The 17,015-nt window shown below is 49.8% G+C and overlaps 6 protein-coding genes across 6 annotated transcripts; 4 read left to right on the top strand and 2 right to left on the bottom strand.

The window, feature by feature from the left end:
* Positions 1–1,306: 1,306 nt before the first annotated feature.
* On the top strand, positions 1,307–5,222 carry FIESC28_10703 (DNA-directed RNA polymerase II subunit RPB2; the record flags this gene model as incomplete). Its single annotated transcript, XM_031164834.1, has 3 exons — positions 1,307–3,730; positions 3,780–5,008; positions 5,060–5,222. The coding sequence occupies 3 exons, from the start codon at positions 1,307–1,309 to the stop codon at positions 5,220–5,222; spliced, it is 3,816 nt and encodes a 1,271-aa protein (XP_031011126.1).
* A 296-nt stretch (positions 5,223–5,518) lies between these two features.
* On the bottom strand, positions 5,519–5,858 carry FIESC28_10702 (uncharacterized protein; the record flags this gene model as incomplete). The annotated part of the gene is made up of 2 exons (XM_031164833.1): positions 5,519–5,680; positions 5,763–5,858. 2 exons carry the CDS (start codon positions 5,856–5,858, stop codon positions 5,519–5,521), a joined length of 258 nt encoding a protein of 85 aa, XP_031011125.1.
* A 509-nt stretch (positions 5,859–6,367) lies between these two features.
* FIESC28_10701 (uncharacterized protein) lies at positions 6,368–6,996 on the top strand (the record flags this gene model as incomplete). The annotated part of the gene is made up of 6 exons (XM_031164832.1): positions 6,368–6,370; positions 6,423–6,461; positions 6,520–6,553; positions 6,615–6,623; positions 6,680–6,780; positions 6,832–6,996. The coding sequence occupies 6 exons, from the start codon at positions 6,368–6,370 to the stop codon at positions 6,994–6,996; spliced, it is 351 nt and encodes a 116-aa protein (XP_031011124.1).
* Positions 6,997–7,167: 171 nt separating this feature from the next.
* On the bottom strand, positions 7,168–9,030 carry FIESC28_10700 (uncharacterized protein; the record flags this gene model as incomplete). Its single annotated transcript, XM_031164831.1, has 3 exons — positions 7,168–8,846; positions 8,900–8,948; positions 9,004–9,030. The coding sequence occupies 3 exons, from the start codon at positions 9,028–9,030 to the stop codon at positions 7,168–7,170; spliced, it is 1,755 nt and encodes a 584-aa protein (XP_031011123.1).
* Positions 9,031–9,582: 552 nt separating this feature from the next.
* FIESC28_10699 (uncharacterized protein) lies at positions 9,583–14,134 on the top strand (the record flags this gene model as incomplete). Its single annotated transcript, XM_031164830.1, has 4 exons — positions 9,583–9,644; positions 10,062–11,337; positions 11,390–13,895; positions 13,947–14,134. The coding sequence occupies 4 exons, from the start codon at positions 9,583–9,585 to the stop codon at positions 14,132–14,134; spliced, it is 4,032 nt and encodes a 1,343-aa protein (XP_031011122.1).
* A 678-nt stretch (positions 14,135–14,812) lies between these two features.
* Positions 14,813–16,934, top strand: FIESC28_10698 (uncharacterized protein; the record flags this gene model as incomplete). Its single annotated transcript, XM_031164829.1, has 5 exons — positions 14,813–14,819; positions 14,869–16,165; positions 16,223–16,405; positions 16,459–16,646; positions 16,723–16,934. The coding sequence occupies 5 exons, from the start codon at positions 14,813–14,815 to the stop codon at positions 16,932–16,934; spliced, it is 1,887 nt and encodes a 628-aa protein (XP_031011121.1).
* Between the last annotated feature and the right edge of the window lie 81 nt (positions 16,935–17,015).

Genomic DNA, 17,015 nt, shown 5'->3' with positions numbered 1-17,015 from the left:
ATCCAACAGCCGGGTAACCGCGGATTACGAGATTAGTTGGAACTATTCTAGAATCCTTTTGTGGCTATGAGACCAAAGATCTCACTCAACACTTGGTGGTTGGTTTCCAGGACCAGTAGAGGATCAGGTCATGGATGGACCTCATTCTTCGCGGTTGAGAATTTTCAAAGGCAAGTCGACTAATTAAGAACCTTTATTGAGCTTCATTACAGATGCAGCTCTCCTCAACCCATCCCTGACATGAATCCTTGTAAGGGAAGATTAGCGCTGGATTGTCACTATAACCGCGGGCCGCATAAACCGTTGATACAGCTAGCATCAGCATGTCACTCACTGCCGAATGGAACACAACGCGAATCGCCAAGATATGAAACAAATAGACTTCGGATTCGCGGATGTGACGGATCAACGGCAGATTCTGTTCTCACTGTGAAGCCGCGATGGCTTCAAGTCTAGATAGTCTAGTGTGCCTTACATGACAAGCGTATGTACATACGTAGGCTTCCCCCTATCTCATTTCCTCACAGTAAGCACGTCGCCACGCACCTGCATCAAAGGTTATGTGATGCTCGAGGGAATATGAGCTGATTTGCACAGGGATCGTGGATGCAGCACAGAGAAATTTAATGGACTGAGATGGTAATGAGCTGAGCCCTCAGAATGTCAGAAGAAGAAGACGTTAGAAGCGCAATAAATAAAACAGTTTAGTAGCTTTATGACAGTTGAGAACCGCTCTTAAATTAGGTACGTTATTTTAACACTCCAAGCCTTCGAGAACAATTCTTCTGTCACATACCTGTGAGCATTCAAAATTTCTGCCTCAGGATGTTAGTCAAAGCTTCTAGACTTTCGAGTGCCACAGACACCGCCGCACTTGTATTATTCATCAACGTGGCGGAACCAACATCACACTAACGCTATCAGGATTAGTGCATTTCTGTCGCGTCTCGTCGCCTTAACCTCAGGCTCCTGAATGCTAAGTTAAGATTCATTGTCTAACAAATTCATCACCTCTCCACCCCTACTCGCACCTTGCGCATACCCCAACCTCACCTCATCTCCTGGCTAGAGATTGTTGTCGATCTGCCCAATCTATCGGCAGATGCTCACGGGGTGCTTCAGGTGCCAGGTCCGAAACTGACCGCCCTGCCTTCGCTGTTCTAGCTCCTTTGTCCTTCGCTGAATAACTTTCGACGCAACTGCCTACCGGCGCATCTTTATCGACTCGATCGACAATTCCTTGTCGCAACACCTAATACAAACCGGATACCCCATTATATAAACTGAAGCGACTCAAACCGACATCATGGACGATTCTTACGAGAACGACTCCGACTACGATTATGGCTACGAAGAGGGTATCACACCCGAGGATTGCTGGACTGTGATCTCATCTTTCTTTGAGACAAAGGGTCTTGCATCGCAGCAGACCGACTCTTTCGATGAGTTCACACAAACTACTGTCCAGGATCTTGTCAACGAATACGCCAACATCTCTCTCGATCAGCACAATCCGCCTTCGCCCCCTGGACAGTCGATCGCACTTCGCCGATATGAGATCAAGTTTGGCAGTGTCTTGGTTTCCCGTCCGTCTATCAGTGAGACGGACGGTACCGTTACTTCACTCCTACCTTACGAGTGTCGTGACCGAAACCTGACCTATGCTTCACCGACTTACCTCAAGATCGATAAGAAGGTGTCCGTTGCCATCGACAAGGAGATTCCTCTTAACGAGATGGACGAAGAGCAGCAGGCGGAGTACAGGCGAACCGGAATTCATCCTACCAAGCTCGTTTGGGAGGTCGAGGAGAGTGGTGAAAGTATGAAGGGTGGGGATGATCAATCAGACATGGTCTTTGTGGGTAAGATGCCTATCATGGTCAAATCCAGGATTTGCCATCTGAGCAGGCACTCGGACGAGGAACTGTTCACACTTAACGAGTGTCCCTACGATCAAGGTGGTTACTTCGTTATCAACGGTAGTGAAAAGGTCCTGATCGCCCAGGAACGTTCTGCCGCCAATATCGTCCAGGTTTTCAAGAAAGCCCAGCCCAGCCCCTTTACCTACACTGCTGAGATTCGAAGTGCCCTTGAGAAGGGCTCACGTCTTATCTCCAGTCTTATGATGAAGCTGTATGGTAAGGGAGACTCTGCTCGTGGTGGCTTTGGTCAAACTATCCAGACTACTCTACCATTCGTCAAGGCTGATCTCCCCGTTGCCATCGTCTTCCGAGCTTTGGGTGTTGTTTCTGATGAGGATATTCTCAACCACATTTGCTATGACAGAAACGATAGTCAAATGTTGGAAATGCTTCGTCCTTGTATCGAGGAAGCTTTCTGTGTCCAGGACAGAGAAGTTGCTCTCGATTTCATCGGAAAGCGTGGAAACCGAGACCAGGCCAGTCTCGGACGTGAGAAGCGTGTTCGTGTCGCAAAGGACATTCTCCAGAAGGAGACACTACCCCATATTTCCCAATCAGAGGGTAGCGAGACCCGCAAGGCGTTCTTCCTGGGTTATATGGTGCACAAGCTTCTTCAGTGCGCGCTCGGCCGTCGTGAGCCCGATGACCGTGATCACTTTGGAAAGAAGCGACTTGATCTTGCCGGTCCCCTGTTGGCCAAGCTCTTCCGTGGCATTATAAGGCGAATGAACACTGAGCTTTCCAACTATCTCAAGCGTTGCGTTGAGTCTAACCGGCATTTCAACCTGAACGTTGCCATCAAGCCAGGAACCCTGTCCAATGGTCTCAAGTACTCCCTGGCTACTGGTAACTGGGGAGATCAAAAGAAGGCTGCAAGCTCCACAGCTGGTGTCTCTCAGGTGTTGAACAGATATACATTTGCTTCCACTCTTTCACATTTGCGACGTACCAACACACCTATTGGTCGTGATGGTAAACTTGCGAAGCCTCGGCAGCTGCATAACACTCACTGGGGCTTGGTGTGCCCTGCCGAGACACCAGAAGGTCAGGCTTGTGGTCTGGTCAAGAACTTGTCGCTGATGTGCTACGTGAGTGTGGGTTCGCCAGCCGAGCCTTTGATCGAATTCATGATCAACAGAGGTATGGAAGTTGTTGAAGAGTACGAACCAACAAGATATCCTCACGCGACCAAGGTTTTCGTCAACGGAAGTTGGGTCGGCGTCCACCCTGATCCTAGGCACCTGGTGAACTCCGTCCTGGACACACGACGAAAGTCTTACGTCCAGTTCGAAGTTTCCCTTGTTCGTGACATCCGTGACCGCGAATTCAAGATTTTCTCTGATGCAGGCCGAGTCATGAGACCAGTCTTCACAGTGCAACAAGAGGATGATTACGAAACCGGCATCAATAAGGGACAGCTAGTATTGACAAAGGAGCTCGTGAACAAGATTGCCCAGGAGCAGGCAGAGCCACCTGCTGATCCATCGGAAAAGATTGGATGGGAGGGCCTCATCCGCTCTGGAGCTGTGGAGTATCTCGACGCCGAGGAAGAAGAAACCGCAATGATTTGCATGACGCCTGAAGATCTCGAAATCTATCGTGAACAGAAGCAGGACGAGGTTAATCTTACAGAGGAAGAGAAGCGGGCCAAGCAAGAAGCAGAGAAGAGGGAGCAAGAGGAAGAACGCAACAAGCGTCTGAAGACGAAGGTCAACCCCACAACTCACATGTACACACACTGTGAGATTCATCCCAGTATGATTCTGGGTATTTGTGCCAGTATCATTCCCTTCCCCGATCACAACCAGGTATGTATCCCCACACCCGATCAAGTTGAGCCTGTCTAACGATTTACAGTCTCCTCGTAACACTTACCAATCTGCCATGGGTAAACAAGCTATGGGTTTCTTCTTGACAAATTACTCTCGACGTATGGATACTATGGCCAATATTCTCTACTATCCGCAAAAGCCTCTCGCCACCACCCGATCCATGGAGTTTCTCAAGTTCCGTGAATTGCCGGCCGGTCAAAACGCCATTGTTGCTATTGCTTGTTATTCAGGATACAACCAGGAAGATTCCGTCATTATGAACCAGAGCAGTATTGATCGAGGCCTGTTCCGCAGTCTCTTCTTCCGATCATACTCGGATCAGGAGAAGAAGGTCGGTCTTAACTACACAGAAATATTCGAGAAGCCCTTCCAACAAACAACGCTTCGAATGAAGCATGGAACATACGACAAGCTCGACGAGGATGGTATCGTGGCTCCTGGTGTGCGAGTGTCAGGTGAAGATATCATCATTGGCAAGACTGCGCCTATCGATCAGGAGAATCAAGATCTCGGTACCAGAACTCAGTCGCACCAGCGCCGCGATATCTCTACACCTCTGCGAAGTACAGAGAACGGTATTGTTGATCAAGTCATCTTGACCGTCAACGCCGACAATGTCAAATACGTCAAGGTCCGAGTACGAACAACCAAGATCCCCCAGATTGGTGACAAGTTTGCTTCTCGTCACGGTCAAAAGGGTACAATTGGTGTAACTTACCGACAGGAGGATATGCCCTTCAGCAGAGAGGGTCTGACTCCCGATATTATTATCAACCCTCACGCCATTCCATCTCGAATGACAATTGCCCATTTGATTGAGTGTCTGCTAAGTAAAGTCTCAACACTTGAGGGTATGGAGGGTGACGCGACGCCCTTCACCGATGTCACTGTCGATTCCGTGTCGGAACTTCTGAGAAAGCACGGCTACCAGTCTCGAGGTTTCGAGGTTATGTACAATGGTCACACTGGACGTAAGCTCCGCGCCCAAGTCTTCTTTGGACCTACATACTACCAGCGACTTCGTCACATGGTGGACGACAAGATCCACGCTCGTGCCCGTGGTCCCGTCCAGATTATGACCCGACAGCCTGTCGAAGGTCGTGCTCGAGATGGTGGTCTTCGATTCGGAGAAATGGAACGTGATTGCATGATTGCTCATGGTGCTGCTGCCTTCTTGAAGGAACGTTTGTTTGAGGTGTCTGATGCCTTCCGAGTCCATGTCTGTGAAATTTGTGGACTCATGACGCCGATTGCGTAAGTTTTACTTTTCCCATGACAATGAATAACCCCTAACATGTATTCCAGCAACCTTTCCAAGCAGTCGTTCGAGTGCCGACCTTGCAAGAACAAGACCAAGATTGCCCAGATCCACATTCCTTACGCCGCCAAGCTGCTCTTCCAGGAGCTACAGGCCATGAACATTGCCGCCAGAATGTTTACCAACCGATCCGGAGTTTCAATTCGTTAAATGTCAATGGCATGAAAAAATTGAAAAGACAGAAGAGGCAAAAAGAGGAGATATATTAAAACAAGCCTCGAATGGTGACCCTGGCAGACATACGAAGCCTGCCAGCGCAACCTAATAACGCTTTGTAATGTAGAGAGGGGGTTCATGTCCAGAGTTAGTATATCATCAGGGTCAGGATAGTAAAAACAATGAAACGCGTTGATGCAACCAAATTTGAATTGTGACCATGGTAGCTTGGTGGCTTTGAGAGGAGTGTACAGTAATAATACATTTAATTCTTGATGTTCGCCGTTGTGCTATCGATTTGGAAGACTTTTCTCGGCTGCTGCTATCGAGTCATGCACTGTCTGCTCCCGTTTGTACTCTGCCTCCAGTTGTTTTTGCAAATCGAAGTCCAATTGTCTTTCTCGCTTGACTCTCTGCTGTTCCATATCGCGGATAACACCTTCGTGCATAGCCTGATAAATCAGAATTAGCCTCACAGCTACATGATTTTTGGAGTGTATCGTAGGAGCTGCCTGGTGTGTAAGATCGACGTACCTCCCGCTCGAACTTCTGCTGGAAATGCACAGCAAAGACTATGCCGACCGTGCCCAGCGAAGTGCCCAGCAGAGTGAGCTTAGATGCTCGAGACATGATGTCGGAGTTTCGGGTCGGCCGTTGATGGGTTATCGATGATCAATGCAATTACTCGATTGCTGCAATTCCAGGTTGTTCTTCAAGTCGTCGGGCAACTCGATAATATGTACGGAACAATATTTAGACAGAAAAAGAATGATCCAACTGCGAAAAGAAGGGACCTATCACGCCATGACGTGAAGGCGCATGGCGGCTGAAACGCGGCTCCGACACGCGCTAAGCGCAACAGATTCCACTGGAGGAGAGCCCGGACACCAACTCAAAGGTACCTAGCGGTACCTGCGAATCAGCTGGCTCCAACAGCACCTGCCCAAGCTCAGACGTAATCCGCCGTCAACTGCTAGGTACCGTACCTTGCCTTGCAGCCATTCGCAACTCCATCTTCAACTCCATTCATCGACACTTTACCATCGCATCACGACCCGGTCCTCGAACCTAATCCCGCATCTTTCTCACACGACTGATTAGATCGCTATAACACCACGACTTTTACATAACACGACATCATGGTTAGCTCCATCGCGATCATGAGCGAATGATGTTGCTAACCCGCTTCGACAGTCTGCCCAGAACTCGGCCGGCATCCAGGAGCTTCTCAGAGTAGGATCTGCCTTGCGCTGGTGCTCAATACGGTATTGTAGCTAACTAGCGTCATTAGGCTGAGCAAGATGCTTCCAAGATTGTTCAAAAGGGTGAGTTCGATAACCCAACTACTCCCCGCCTTGTTTAGATCGCTAACTTGATGATACACAGCCCGAGAATGTAAGCGCCATTTCCTTTTCGACCTGGTAATCTGTCCGTCTAACTCCGAATGATAGACCGCACCAAGCGCGTCAGGGAAGCTCGCGATGAAGCCAAGCAAGAGATAGCCAACTACAAGGCCCAGAAGGACGATGAATTTAAGAAGTTCGAGGCCGAGGTATGATCATCTTCGGTTGTTCGAATTACCAAGTCGCTGACGTCTGTGTAGCACAGCAAGGGCAACGAACAGGCCGAGGCTGAAGCTAACAAGGAAGCCGATACCCAAATCAAGGGTATCCAGGAGGCTGGAAAGAAGGGCCAGGCTCAGGTTATTAAGAACCTCCTCAGCGCTGTTTTCGACGTCAACCCTGTCGCCCCTACCAAGTCGTCCTGAGCTGTGCCCCCGACGGAGTCACGATGTTTATAATAAACGGCGCTCGCTTTACACTTCGGAAGACGATAGATTAGGCACGAGGAGGATTTGTTACAAGAGAGCAAGGCCATGCGTTCTATACTGGTCACCCCGCGGCGTTCCGTCCGCTGGACGCCTTTTTGATTATTAAGTTTACTGAACAAACTCGACTAGAGTACTCAACATGTCCCTTAGATCCTGGTTCTCCTCTGTTGTGTCCAGAGCATCCAACTGCTCCTTTAATGTACGCCCAATTACTGAAACCTTTTCGTCTCGCTCGGCAAGCACTTGCTTAACCTTGCGTGATGCGCCTGTGTCTTCTGCTACCAACCAAGCCAAAACCGTATCAATCGTCTGTAGTGTAAAGAGACCAGCATCGATTCTTCGAGACAACCATTCCAGCTCAGCTATTTCTTTATCATCTGCTGAGGTAACGGCCTTCTCGGCGTCATTTTGCTGCTCTGCCAGTGAAAGCCTGGCAACATAATCCCGGCGAAACTTGATGAGCTTTGTGATCTTCTCGTAATCTTTCTCAACGAACTTTGCTAGTGTTCGTATCCTTTCTGCCGAGTTGGCGGGTAAGAGACGCAGCATTGAAGCGAAGATCTCCACAAGATGCTCTGCTAGTCGGTGATCCTGAGTCTTCATGAATAGAGTAAAGAGTGACTTGAGTCCACCGGCCTCGACGATCTTTTGACAGACTTCGACGCCAGAGTTGCCGCCTGCGGCGTGGTTGACGAGACGAAGAGCAGGTTGCTTGCTCTTCTTTCCCTCCTTGAGCATAATAAGACAGAGCTCTACGCCCTCAGCCTCGATGAACTTTGTCTTTCCGGTAGATTCATCCGTCAAGCACGTTAGGGTGGCAAAAATATTCTCCATGTACTCTTCCTCCTCACCACCCTTGTCTGGATCGCGTCTTCGGTAAGGGGCTGCGAGCTGAAGAAGGAGATCCACCGCGTCAAGGCGTATTAATTGGGTTCGGTTGGCGGTAGATATTTGAGAAAGAATTGCCAGAATCTCTGCAGCATATTGCTTGTTCTGAGTGACAAGGTCCTCCTTTCGTTGAATGCGCTGAAGGAGCCACTGTAGAAGCTTCTCGTCCTCACCCACGCGTTCAGCGACAGATTGTCGAGAACACAAGTTTTCAATCACCCCTAAAGCATGGTAAATACCATTGCGATCTGATTCATCGTCTTCGTTCAGGCGAGAGAAGTTGGAGACAAGAAGGCCCAGAAGATCAGCGTCCATCATGGCATCTACCAAGCCATTCCACTGTTCTTCCTCTGCAGAAACGTCCTCATCGGTCAACTCGCCCATAATCTCGATAGCGTCGATGGCAATGTCGGTGTTTTCATGCGCCAAAAGGCTGACTAGACTGGCGACACATCCTGTCTTGACGAATTCTGTGTATAGTTCAGGGTGTTCCGAGAGAAGAGAGAGGCCTTTGATGTCAGCATCAAGATCGGCTTCGCTGCTAATAAACTTTTGAGGGTCGTTTTCGAATTTGGCGCGAAGCTCGGCGTTCTTGTTGATACGCTTCTCGAAATTGAGAGCGGTTTTCCGCAACCAAGCTGCGTCAATCTTTTCGGGCGCATTGCCGCCGTCGGCTTCGTCTACATAGTCGAGGATCTCTGATTCTTGTTTCGTTATACCACCACCGAAGAAGCGGCCTTCGTCGTCATCAGGAGGTAACTCGGGGCCGAAATCGTCGTCTTCGGCGGGAGGAGGTGCTGGGCCAGCTTCCATATCTTCATCTTCGTCTTGCGCATCGTCGACTTGAGCATGGCGGTTTGAGTCGTTGGTGTTAAATTTTGCGGATTTATAAATTTCGTCTTGGGCCGTATAAGTGATATATAACTTTGCGATCGAGGTTTGGCAAACTTACTTGGATCTCGAATGGGATCAAGCTTGCGCTTGCCTGAGATGCCGGAGCTCTAGAAGCTTGTTAGAAACTGAAATTGCAGAGCAAATGTAAACAAACAAACTGACCTTGAAGATATCATCGACACTAGCCATGGCAGGAGTTGGTGGATTGAACGAATGAGAGGTCAGAATTGTTGCTTCCAACTTTTGATACCCAAATTATTGCTTCGCGACTGGCGATACTTTGAAGCGACGCGCTGCTCAAACTGGTATGGTTATGATGAATGTTTGATGTTTGTTGCAGGCATTACATAAGGCTACCTACAAGCTAGAACTGAAACGAGACAGCGTGGAGACATGGAGCTTTGGAGTACCGCACCGCACAGTAACATCGCTTAGGACGCGAACTGCCTAGTGCCTGCTAACTTAGCAGAAGAATTGTCCTCTCAGGTTTAGGTCGTCAGAGAATATTAGCCCAAATGCCAATCTAAGCCTGAATAAAGTGACCGAATTATTCTACTTCTTATGCTCTCGCCGGTCAATTTCTCTGATACCCTGGCGACTGCTGGAAGACTCGAACTGCATCAGCTGATACTGTGGAAATATTGGCCGAAGCGCCGGGGAAGGCAGCGCACAGGGCAAGTGCCGGTCACTCTTTAGGCTGTCACAAATTGGAGACAGCAAGAACGCAATCCCTAGGTACCGATGCCTCAAACCACCAACCAGAACTCGAGATGCAGGTACGGCTTCTCCCCTGACATGGATAAGTAAGTTTGGTTTATCGACCTACTTATGTGCATATGTTAAGTTTGCTGCTATGGGGTGACTGATCTGTTTCTGGAACCGACTTGAGTTCTTTAATGCTTCAACCTGGCTTCTGCATCCCATCCCTTGACTCAGCCACGGCCTCAATGACTACGAATACCGACCAAAGGACACCGAAATGAGAATGCCATTTTGCACCCATACGCATTTACATCCTACAACTGTTCCGTGCATTCTCCAGTACAGCAGTACCTGATATAGCCAATCGCGCCGGAAGCGGACCTCGCTCCATCCCATTAGCTCGCGGGCCTTTTCTCCACGAACGCACCGCAGAACCCACGAGTTGGCACTTGAACTGTGCTGTTCCGTCCAGTGGAAAGGGCCCAGGCTTCCACTAACCCGACCTCCACTACCCTTAGCAGTCCCCTAAAATCGCCAGGACTGGTGTACAAGGGAAAGGGGGAAATTGTTGGCTTTTGGTTCGGATCCAGTAGCATCGCCGGATTGGTTTGGCTTGAAGTCAAAGAGATGCACGACGGTCAGATCTCATCCTCTAGAATCCACGACCATTACCGTCCGAGCGCGTCGTTGTCATCTAATTCTCCTCCAGCTGCAGTTGCAGTTGCTGTCTCGCCGCCCTGGGCTATACATGCGTACACAAACTCTAATAAACCCGCTTCCGTACCGACTAATTCTGGACCTAATAATCACTACTATCGCGACCCGTCGAGATCTGCGAATTCACCATCTCTAAACGCCTATCATCATCACAAGCCCCCGGGACCCCGGCTTCCTCGAACTTCTTCACTTCTCCCACCACCCCATATTGAGCCTTCACCAAGACCTGGGGCTTTCGAGAGTTCCGATCGCTTATCTCCCACTACTCCTGGGCACAGAGTCCCACACAACGCCGCCGACAGTTCGTGGTTATTGAATCGCCTGCCTTCTTCGACTGTATCGCCGAATTTCAGTCGTATTTCGGCGCTACCTCCCCACGTTAATCATCCGCGAATTGGTGGCCGCCCCAGTATCGATGCGACCACTTTCATTGACAACTCTCCACCGCCTTCCAAACCATCGCCTAGGAAACTCCAAAAGCATCGCCGCAACGTCTCCTCCGTTTCTAACGTTGACGGTTTTACATCGAACCCTCGAGAAGAGCGAAGTCAATTGCCACAATCTCTACCGTTGATTGTCGCATTATCGCCCTTGGAGCCACCCCAAGGTTTAGACGATTTTCTCAATATCAAAACTGAAGGGGCTGGCCCTGGTTCTGGTTTGGGTAGGCCTGGGCGCTCGACCGTCGCTCACCAGGAGGGACAGTCCCTGAAGCGCTCCAACACACCGGACTCTCCAGCCCAGTCCACGACATCTACACCAGCGAGCGGGCGTTCAATGGCTACTTACAGACCCAACATGCCTTACGACAAGGATCAAGAGGCATACCCGCCTCAAAGAGGTCATTCCAGGAATCGATCTGGTAAAGGGAGTACAGACAAAGGACGCGGATCCAAACCGCCGTCACAAAAGGCCATGCTACACCGTGCGTTACAAAAGGCCAATACAGCAGTACAGTTGGATAATGCACAAAACTTTAAGGGGGCACGGGAAGCCTATGCAGAAGCCTGTGATCTCCTGCAGCAGGTTTTGCAGAAGACGACCGCCGATGAGGATAAGCGCAAGCTTGAAGCAATTGTAGGGATGCTTCCCAGAGAAACAAAGCACGATAACTGACATTATACTTTAGCGACGCACTTACACCAGTCGAATCGACGAATTGGACCAGATGGCCCCTTGGCAAGAAGAAGAAACCAAAGCTCTGCCAGCCCGGCCCGAAAGTCTAGCTCAGCGCTCTGAGACCGAATCTATGTTACAATTAGATGACGACGACGACGACGATGACCCCGACGAAGCCACTGTCTTTGACACCGCGACTGCGACTTCAACGAGAATAAACAACCATAGCCCGCAACCCCGGGTGGTCAACTCCCCGCCCCGAGATGAAGATGCTAGTTCTAAGAGACGAAGCGTGCAAAGTAAACCGAAGCCTATTGTTACAACTCTTACCCCCGAGCCAGGACTCCTCCAATCGTCTTTCTCGCGATCACCTGTGCGCCTCCGAACTCCTGAACATTTACTCCCACAGCGATCTGCAAACCCGTATATGCCAGCCCCTTTATCTCCTAGGCGCGCTCCATCGCCAGTCAAGCCTGAAGTCGACGACATGAACGAGCCCATACGATCTGACTTTTCCATGCATCATGATCAGCTGGTTGACTCAATGCCCGAACGCAGCGTGCCACATACACATTTCCGCGACGACAGCATGAACTCTTGGCTAGATCCCATCGACGAATCAGGAGGGTCAACTTCATCTTCCGTTCACTCACGAACTTCGTCACTTGGTTTCAGAAGGAAACATATTCGAAATGTTAGCGGGGAAACCGAGGCTGAATTTGACACTGCATTAGATGCAGCCATCGAAGCGGCATATAACGACGGCTATGAGCCGATGAGTCCAACAGATAACGGACAAGTGATGCCAACGGAAGGAGGAGAGGACGTGGTAGCCAATGCCATGCGTAGAGTTGAACTGGCTCGCCAACGAGTTCGGGAAACAGAGCAGGAGCTTTATGATATGGAGAGAGACTCACGAGCGCAACAGCAATACCAGACCTCTTACACTGAGTATGAGGAAACTAACGACTTTTACAACGACAACTCTTCAGATGAGGAAGAGAGAATCCTGGACGAGATTGCTCGAGACTATGGTCTTGAGTCGTACAGAAATCGCCCTGCACCTCCAAGGGAATCCGACTCTAGTGGCGTGACTTCGCGTACCTGGCATAGTTCACAGGGCTCAAATCCTCCGACAGGAGCTACTTCACTGTCAACTGTCACAGAACTACCACCTTTCACGAATATCGCACATGGTCCGGCTGCGCCTCCACCGACGGGATCTCTTCCCGAATTGCCCCAACGACCAGGGTCGTCCGCGCAAAGCGTGCGCAATAGGAGACTGTCAGGACAGAACCCGAAACAGCTTAAAATTGAGACATCCAAGCTCGCTCTGCCTATTCAGCAAGCTGGTGATTCAGGACAGACCAGATCGGCTCAGGCTGGTCACCAGGGGTCAGATACTCAAACCGACATCGATGCGAAAGCGACGGGTACAACTTATAGACCACCTTCGCCTCCGTTATTCGAGGCCAGTCCAACAGATACAACGGCAGTTAGACCCACAGCATCACCATATGGCCACCTAGGTTCAGAAAAGGGTGACGATGACGTTACCGGCTCGCCAAATACACGCAAACTGAGGAAGAACTTCTCGTCATCCAGCCTGAGAAGTATGAAAAGCCGCAATATGTCTTTAACCCATCTCGAGGAAAGTTCAGATATGTCCCCTGGAACTCCTGGAAGCAATCCTTTTGGGTCTCTTAATGCACCATCGGTTCCCGCACTGCCTACGCCTTTGGCAGCTTCCTTTCGCGAACGATCAGAAACGAACGCAGCTGGGCTTTCTCTATTTGACGACTTCTTCCAGTCTCCGACAAGCCCAGGCTCACCTAATCCCCTTTATCCGGACGCTCCTGCTCCCTTGGAACCCTGTCCTACCGATTTTATGCTCCGGCCGTTCTGGCTAATGCGGTGCCTTTACCAAACCCTCGCTCATCCAAAGGGTGGCTACATCAGTAGCAAACTTTTCGTCTCCCGGGATGTTTGGAGAGTGAAAGGAGTGAAGCTAAAGAACATTGAGGATAAGGTGGCCAATTGCGATTTTCTTACAGCTGCTTTGCTCAAAATTGCCCAAGTAAATACCTATGATGCCGATGCCGTTCTAGAAGAAATGCAGTCCCTGGAAGGCATCTTAGAACAGGTTCAGACGGCGTTGACCCGCAAGCTTGGCAATGAAGTGGGTGTGCAGGGATCGGGAACTCTTTTCAAGGACGCATCTACCGGCGATGGCGATACGACCACGGGCGTGCCACGTTCGGCCAGCGTTTCTGGGAAATCGTCGTTTTCATGGCGGCGCTTGCGTTCCAAGAACTCGGCAGTCGGACTTGGCAGCGCATATACAAGCAGGGGAACAGAGACGAATAAGGAGATACCCAGTCTCGCCAGCCTACCAATGACACCAAACCCAACAAACCGGCCAACGAAGCGGGATCTGGCACAGGTCCAATTCACGGGCCCTAACGCGATGTATATGAGCTCATTGGCGCGCCTGTTTGATGCAGCCCAAGCTATTGGTATGTTCACTTCTCATGCTGAGGTTGAATAAGTTACTGACCATTGTATAGATCAAATAGCCAGACAAGTAGAAGACCCTGGCTTGCGGCATGCTGACAAGACCCAAGTTGGGCTTGAGCTTTGCACTAGACACGCCGCTGAATTCTTTGGGTTTTATATATGCCGATTCGTTCTGGCAGACTTGGGACTGTTGCTCGACAAATATCTTAAGCGCGGCAGTGAATGGGTTCTTACTTGATGTGAAATGAAAGAGATGGATGACTGGGAATCGGTAGTTATGATGCATGGACAAGCAGGCAATGGTGTCTTCGTTTTTATTCGGCGAACTACTTAGATGTATTCCGCATGTCGGGAAAGGCACGATACCCAAGCGATCTATATGTTTCACTTTAAAGCACGTTTGTTCTCAATATATATGATGTGATGGATGGCATACGTCTCGATGAGGGCGAAGGAATGTATTTTTTCAATGACCAAATACTTAATTGGTAAAGGAACAAGTCTATATATTCGGAACAAAGTACTTGTGATACTCACCCAATCATCTAAAGCAGCAGGTATGTTGCTTCTTTCGAAGTTTCGATTTGCTAGAACTGGGTGCTCAGCATCTCAAAGCTTCTTTCAGTGGCCAAGAATGGAATAGCGCGGGGAATCGCAGCTGTAGACAGGTACGGTACGTACCTCCACTACGCCTGAGGATTTCGTCCATCATGCCCGCGGATGGGCAAATCTTTTGTCTGCAACCTCATCTTCCCGACCTGCTCGTTCCACTCAAACGACTTTCCAGCCATTGAAGTGGCTCGACTATTCTCTATCACTCTTTTGGCCAAATGTGCCCGAGAAAAGTCTAGATGAGCCTGGCTTGGAGCGCTGGCCGTGCCTGGAGTCGGCAATGCCTCTCGCAAGCTAGACCATCATGGCCCGTATGCCACAACAGAATACTGCTGCGTAGCGCACCACGCCTTGTCCCAGCCTTTCGCGCATATGCTTCCACGAATACGAAACCGACACCAGCTGACCTCGAGGCCCGAATCGCCGCAATTCCGATCGAGAGATATCGAAACTTTTGTATCGTTGCGCATATCGATCATGGAAAGAGTACGCTGAGCGACAGGTTGCTGGAGTATACGGGGACGATATCGGCAAGCGATGCGAACAAACAAATTTTGGATAAGCTAGATGTTGAGCGAGAGCGAGGCATCACTGTCAAGGCGCAGACGTGTACCATGATTCACAATTACAAAGGCCAAGATTACCTGCTTCACTTGGTCGATACACCTGGCCACGTCGATTTCAGAGCAGAGGTTACGAGATCATATGCCAGCTGTGGCGGCGCACTGCTTCTTGTAGATGCATCACAAGGGATCCAGGCCCAGACTGTGTCGAATTTTCACCTCGCATTTGCACAGGATCTTGCGCTGGTACCAGTCGTGAACAAGATCGATATGCCTGCGGCTGATGTTCCTCGTGTGCTTAAGCAGATGGAAGATAGCTTCGAGCTGGATCCCAAGAGCGCCGTTCTACTCAGCGCTAAAACGGGTAAGGGCGTACCAGATGTTTTGCCTGCTGTCATTGAGAGAATACCTCATCCCGTGGGCAATGAGAAAAAGCCACTAAGGATGATGTTGGTGGATTCTTGGTACGACAACTTCCGTGGAGTCGTACTCTTGGTTAGACTCTTTGATGGCACAATCAAAGCTGGCGATAATGTCATCTCCATGGGTACGGGTATGAAGTACACTGTTGGTCAAGTAGGCATCCAATACCCTCACGCCATCCCACAAAAGAGCCTCAGCGCTGGCCAAGTTGGCTACGTTTTCTTTAATCCAGGCATGAAGAGGATTCAAGATGCAAAGCTCGGTGACACGTTTACTTTCCTGGGCTGCGAAGACCAGGTCGAACCCTACCCCGGATTCGAAGAGCCCAAACCTATGGTCTTCGTCGCCGCATTTCCCACTGATCAGAGCGACTATGGTCGCCTTGCCGACAGCATCAATCAGCTGGTGCTAAACGACCGTAGCGTGACTTTGCAGAAGGACCACTCCGAGGCACTCGGGGCGGGTTGGCGTTTGGGATTTCTGGGGAGCTTGCACTGCTCTGTGTTTCAGGATCGTTTGAGACAGGAACACGGACGAAGTGTCATCCTAACGGAACCAACAGTACCGTCCAAAATCATCTGGCCCGACGGAACGGAGGAGATCGTACAGAACCCAGCGCTGTTTCCGGAGACCAGCAATCCGAAAGTCAAACAGTCCCAGCTGTTTGAACCGTGAGTTTCTTTTTGTGAATTTTGGGGCCATTGGAAATTATGCTAACCGGTGTGCAGTTATGTAACAGCTACTATTACCATGCCGGAGGAGTACCTAGGCCGTGTAATTGAGTTGTGCGAGGCCAACCGTGGTGAACAGAAGAGCCTTGAGTTCTTTCACACGACACAGGTTATTCTGCAGTACCACATCCCAACGGCCCAGCTGGTAGATGATCTTTTTGGGAAGCTCAAGAGCGTCACGTATGTTTCTCGCCATACCTCGTTTTTCGAGCGTCACTAACAGATTGCCATAGCAAGGGATATGCTACACTGGACTATGAAGATGCAGGCTGGCAACAGAGCAGCCTGGTCAAGATCCAACTTCTGGTGAACAGACAACCTGTTGATGCTATTTGTAAGGTTGTGCATACATCTCAGGTTGATCGTCTTGGAAAGCAATGGGTGACCAAGTTCAAAGAGCATGTTGACCGACAGCATTTTGGTAAGTCAAGTCCTACTCATATTCCTTTCATCCACTTTTCGAAGCACCATGTGGTCAGTGCTAACATGAAATCCAGAGGTTGTCATCCAAGCCACTGCGGGTAACCGCATTGTAGCACGAGAAACCATTAAGCCGTTCCGCAAGGACGTGCTCGCCAAGCTCCATGCTGCTGATGTGTCACGAAGAAGGAAGTTGTTGGAGAAGCAAAAGGAGGGAAGAAAAAGGTTGCGTGCCGTGGGCAACGTCGTCATCGATCAGTCAGCTTTCCAAAGTTTCATGTCGAGATGATAGAGTAATCGAACAGCATTGGATATAGTGTGTACCAATATTGTAACATCACGATCGTATGATAGCTACTAAGAATAAAGA

The sequence above is a fragment of the Fusarium coffeatum genome, assembly GCF_003316985.1.
Source record: "Fusarium coffeatum strain FIESC_28 chromosome Unknown BRIP53273_contig_328, whole genome shotgun sequence".
Taxonomy (NCBI): domain Eukaryota; kingdom Fungi; phylum Ascomycota; class Sordariomycetes; order Hypocreales; family Nectriaceae; genus Fusarium; species Fusarium coffeatum.
Note: the sequence above shows the minus strand (reverse complement) of the source record. Positions and strands in the feature narration are given on the sequence as shown.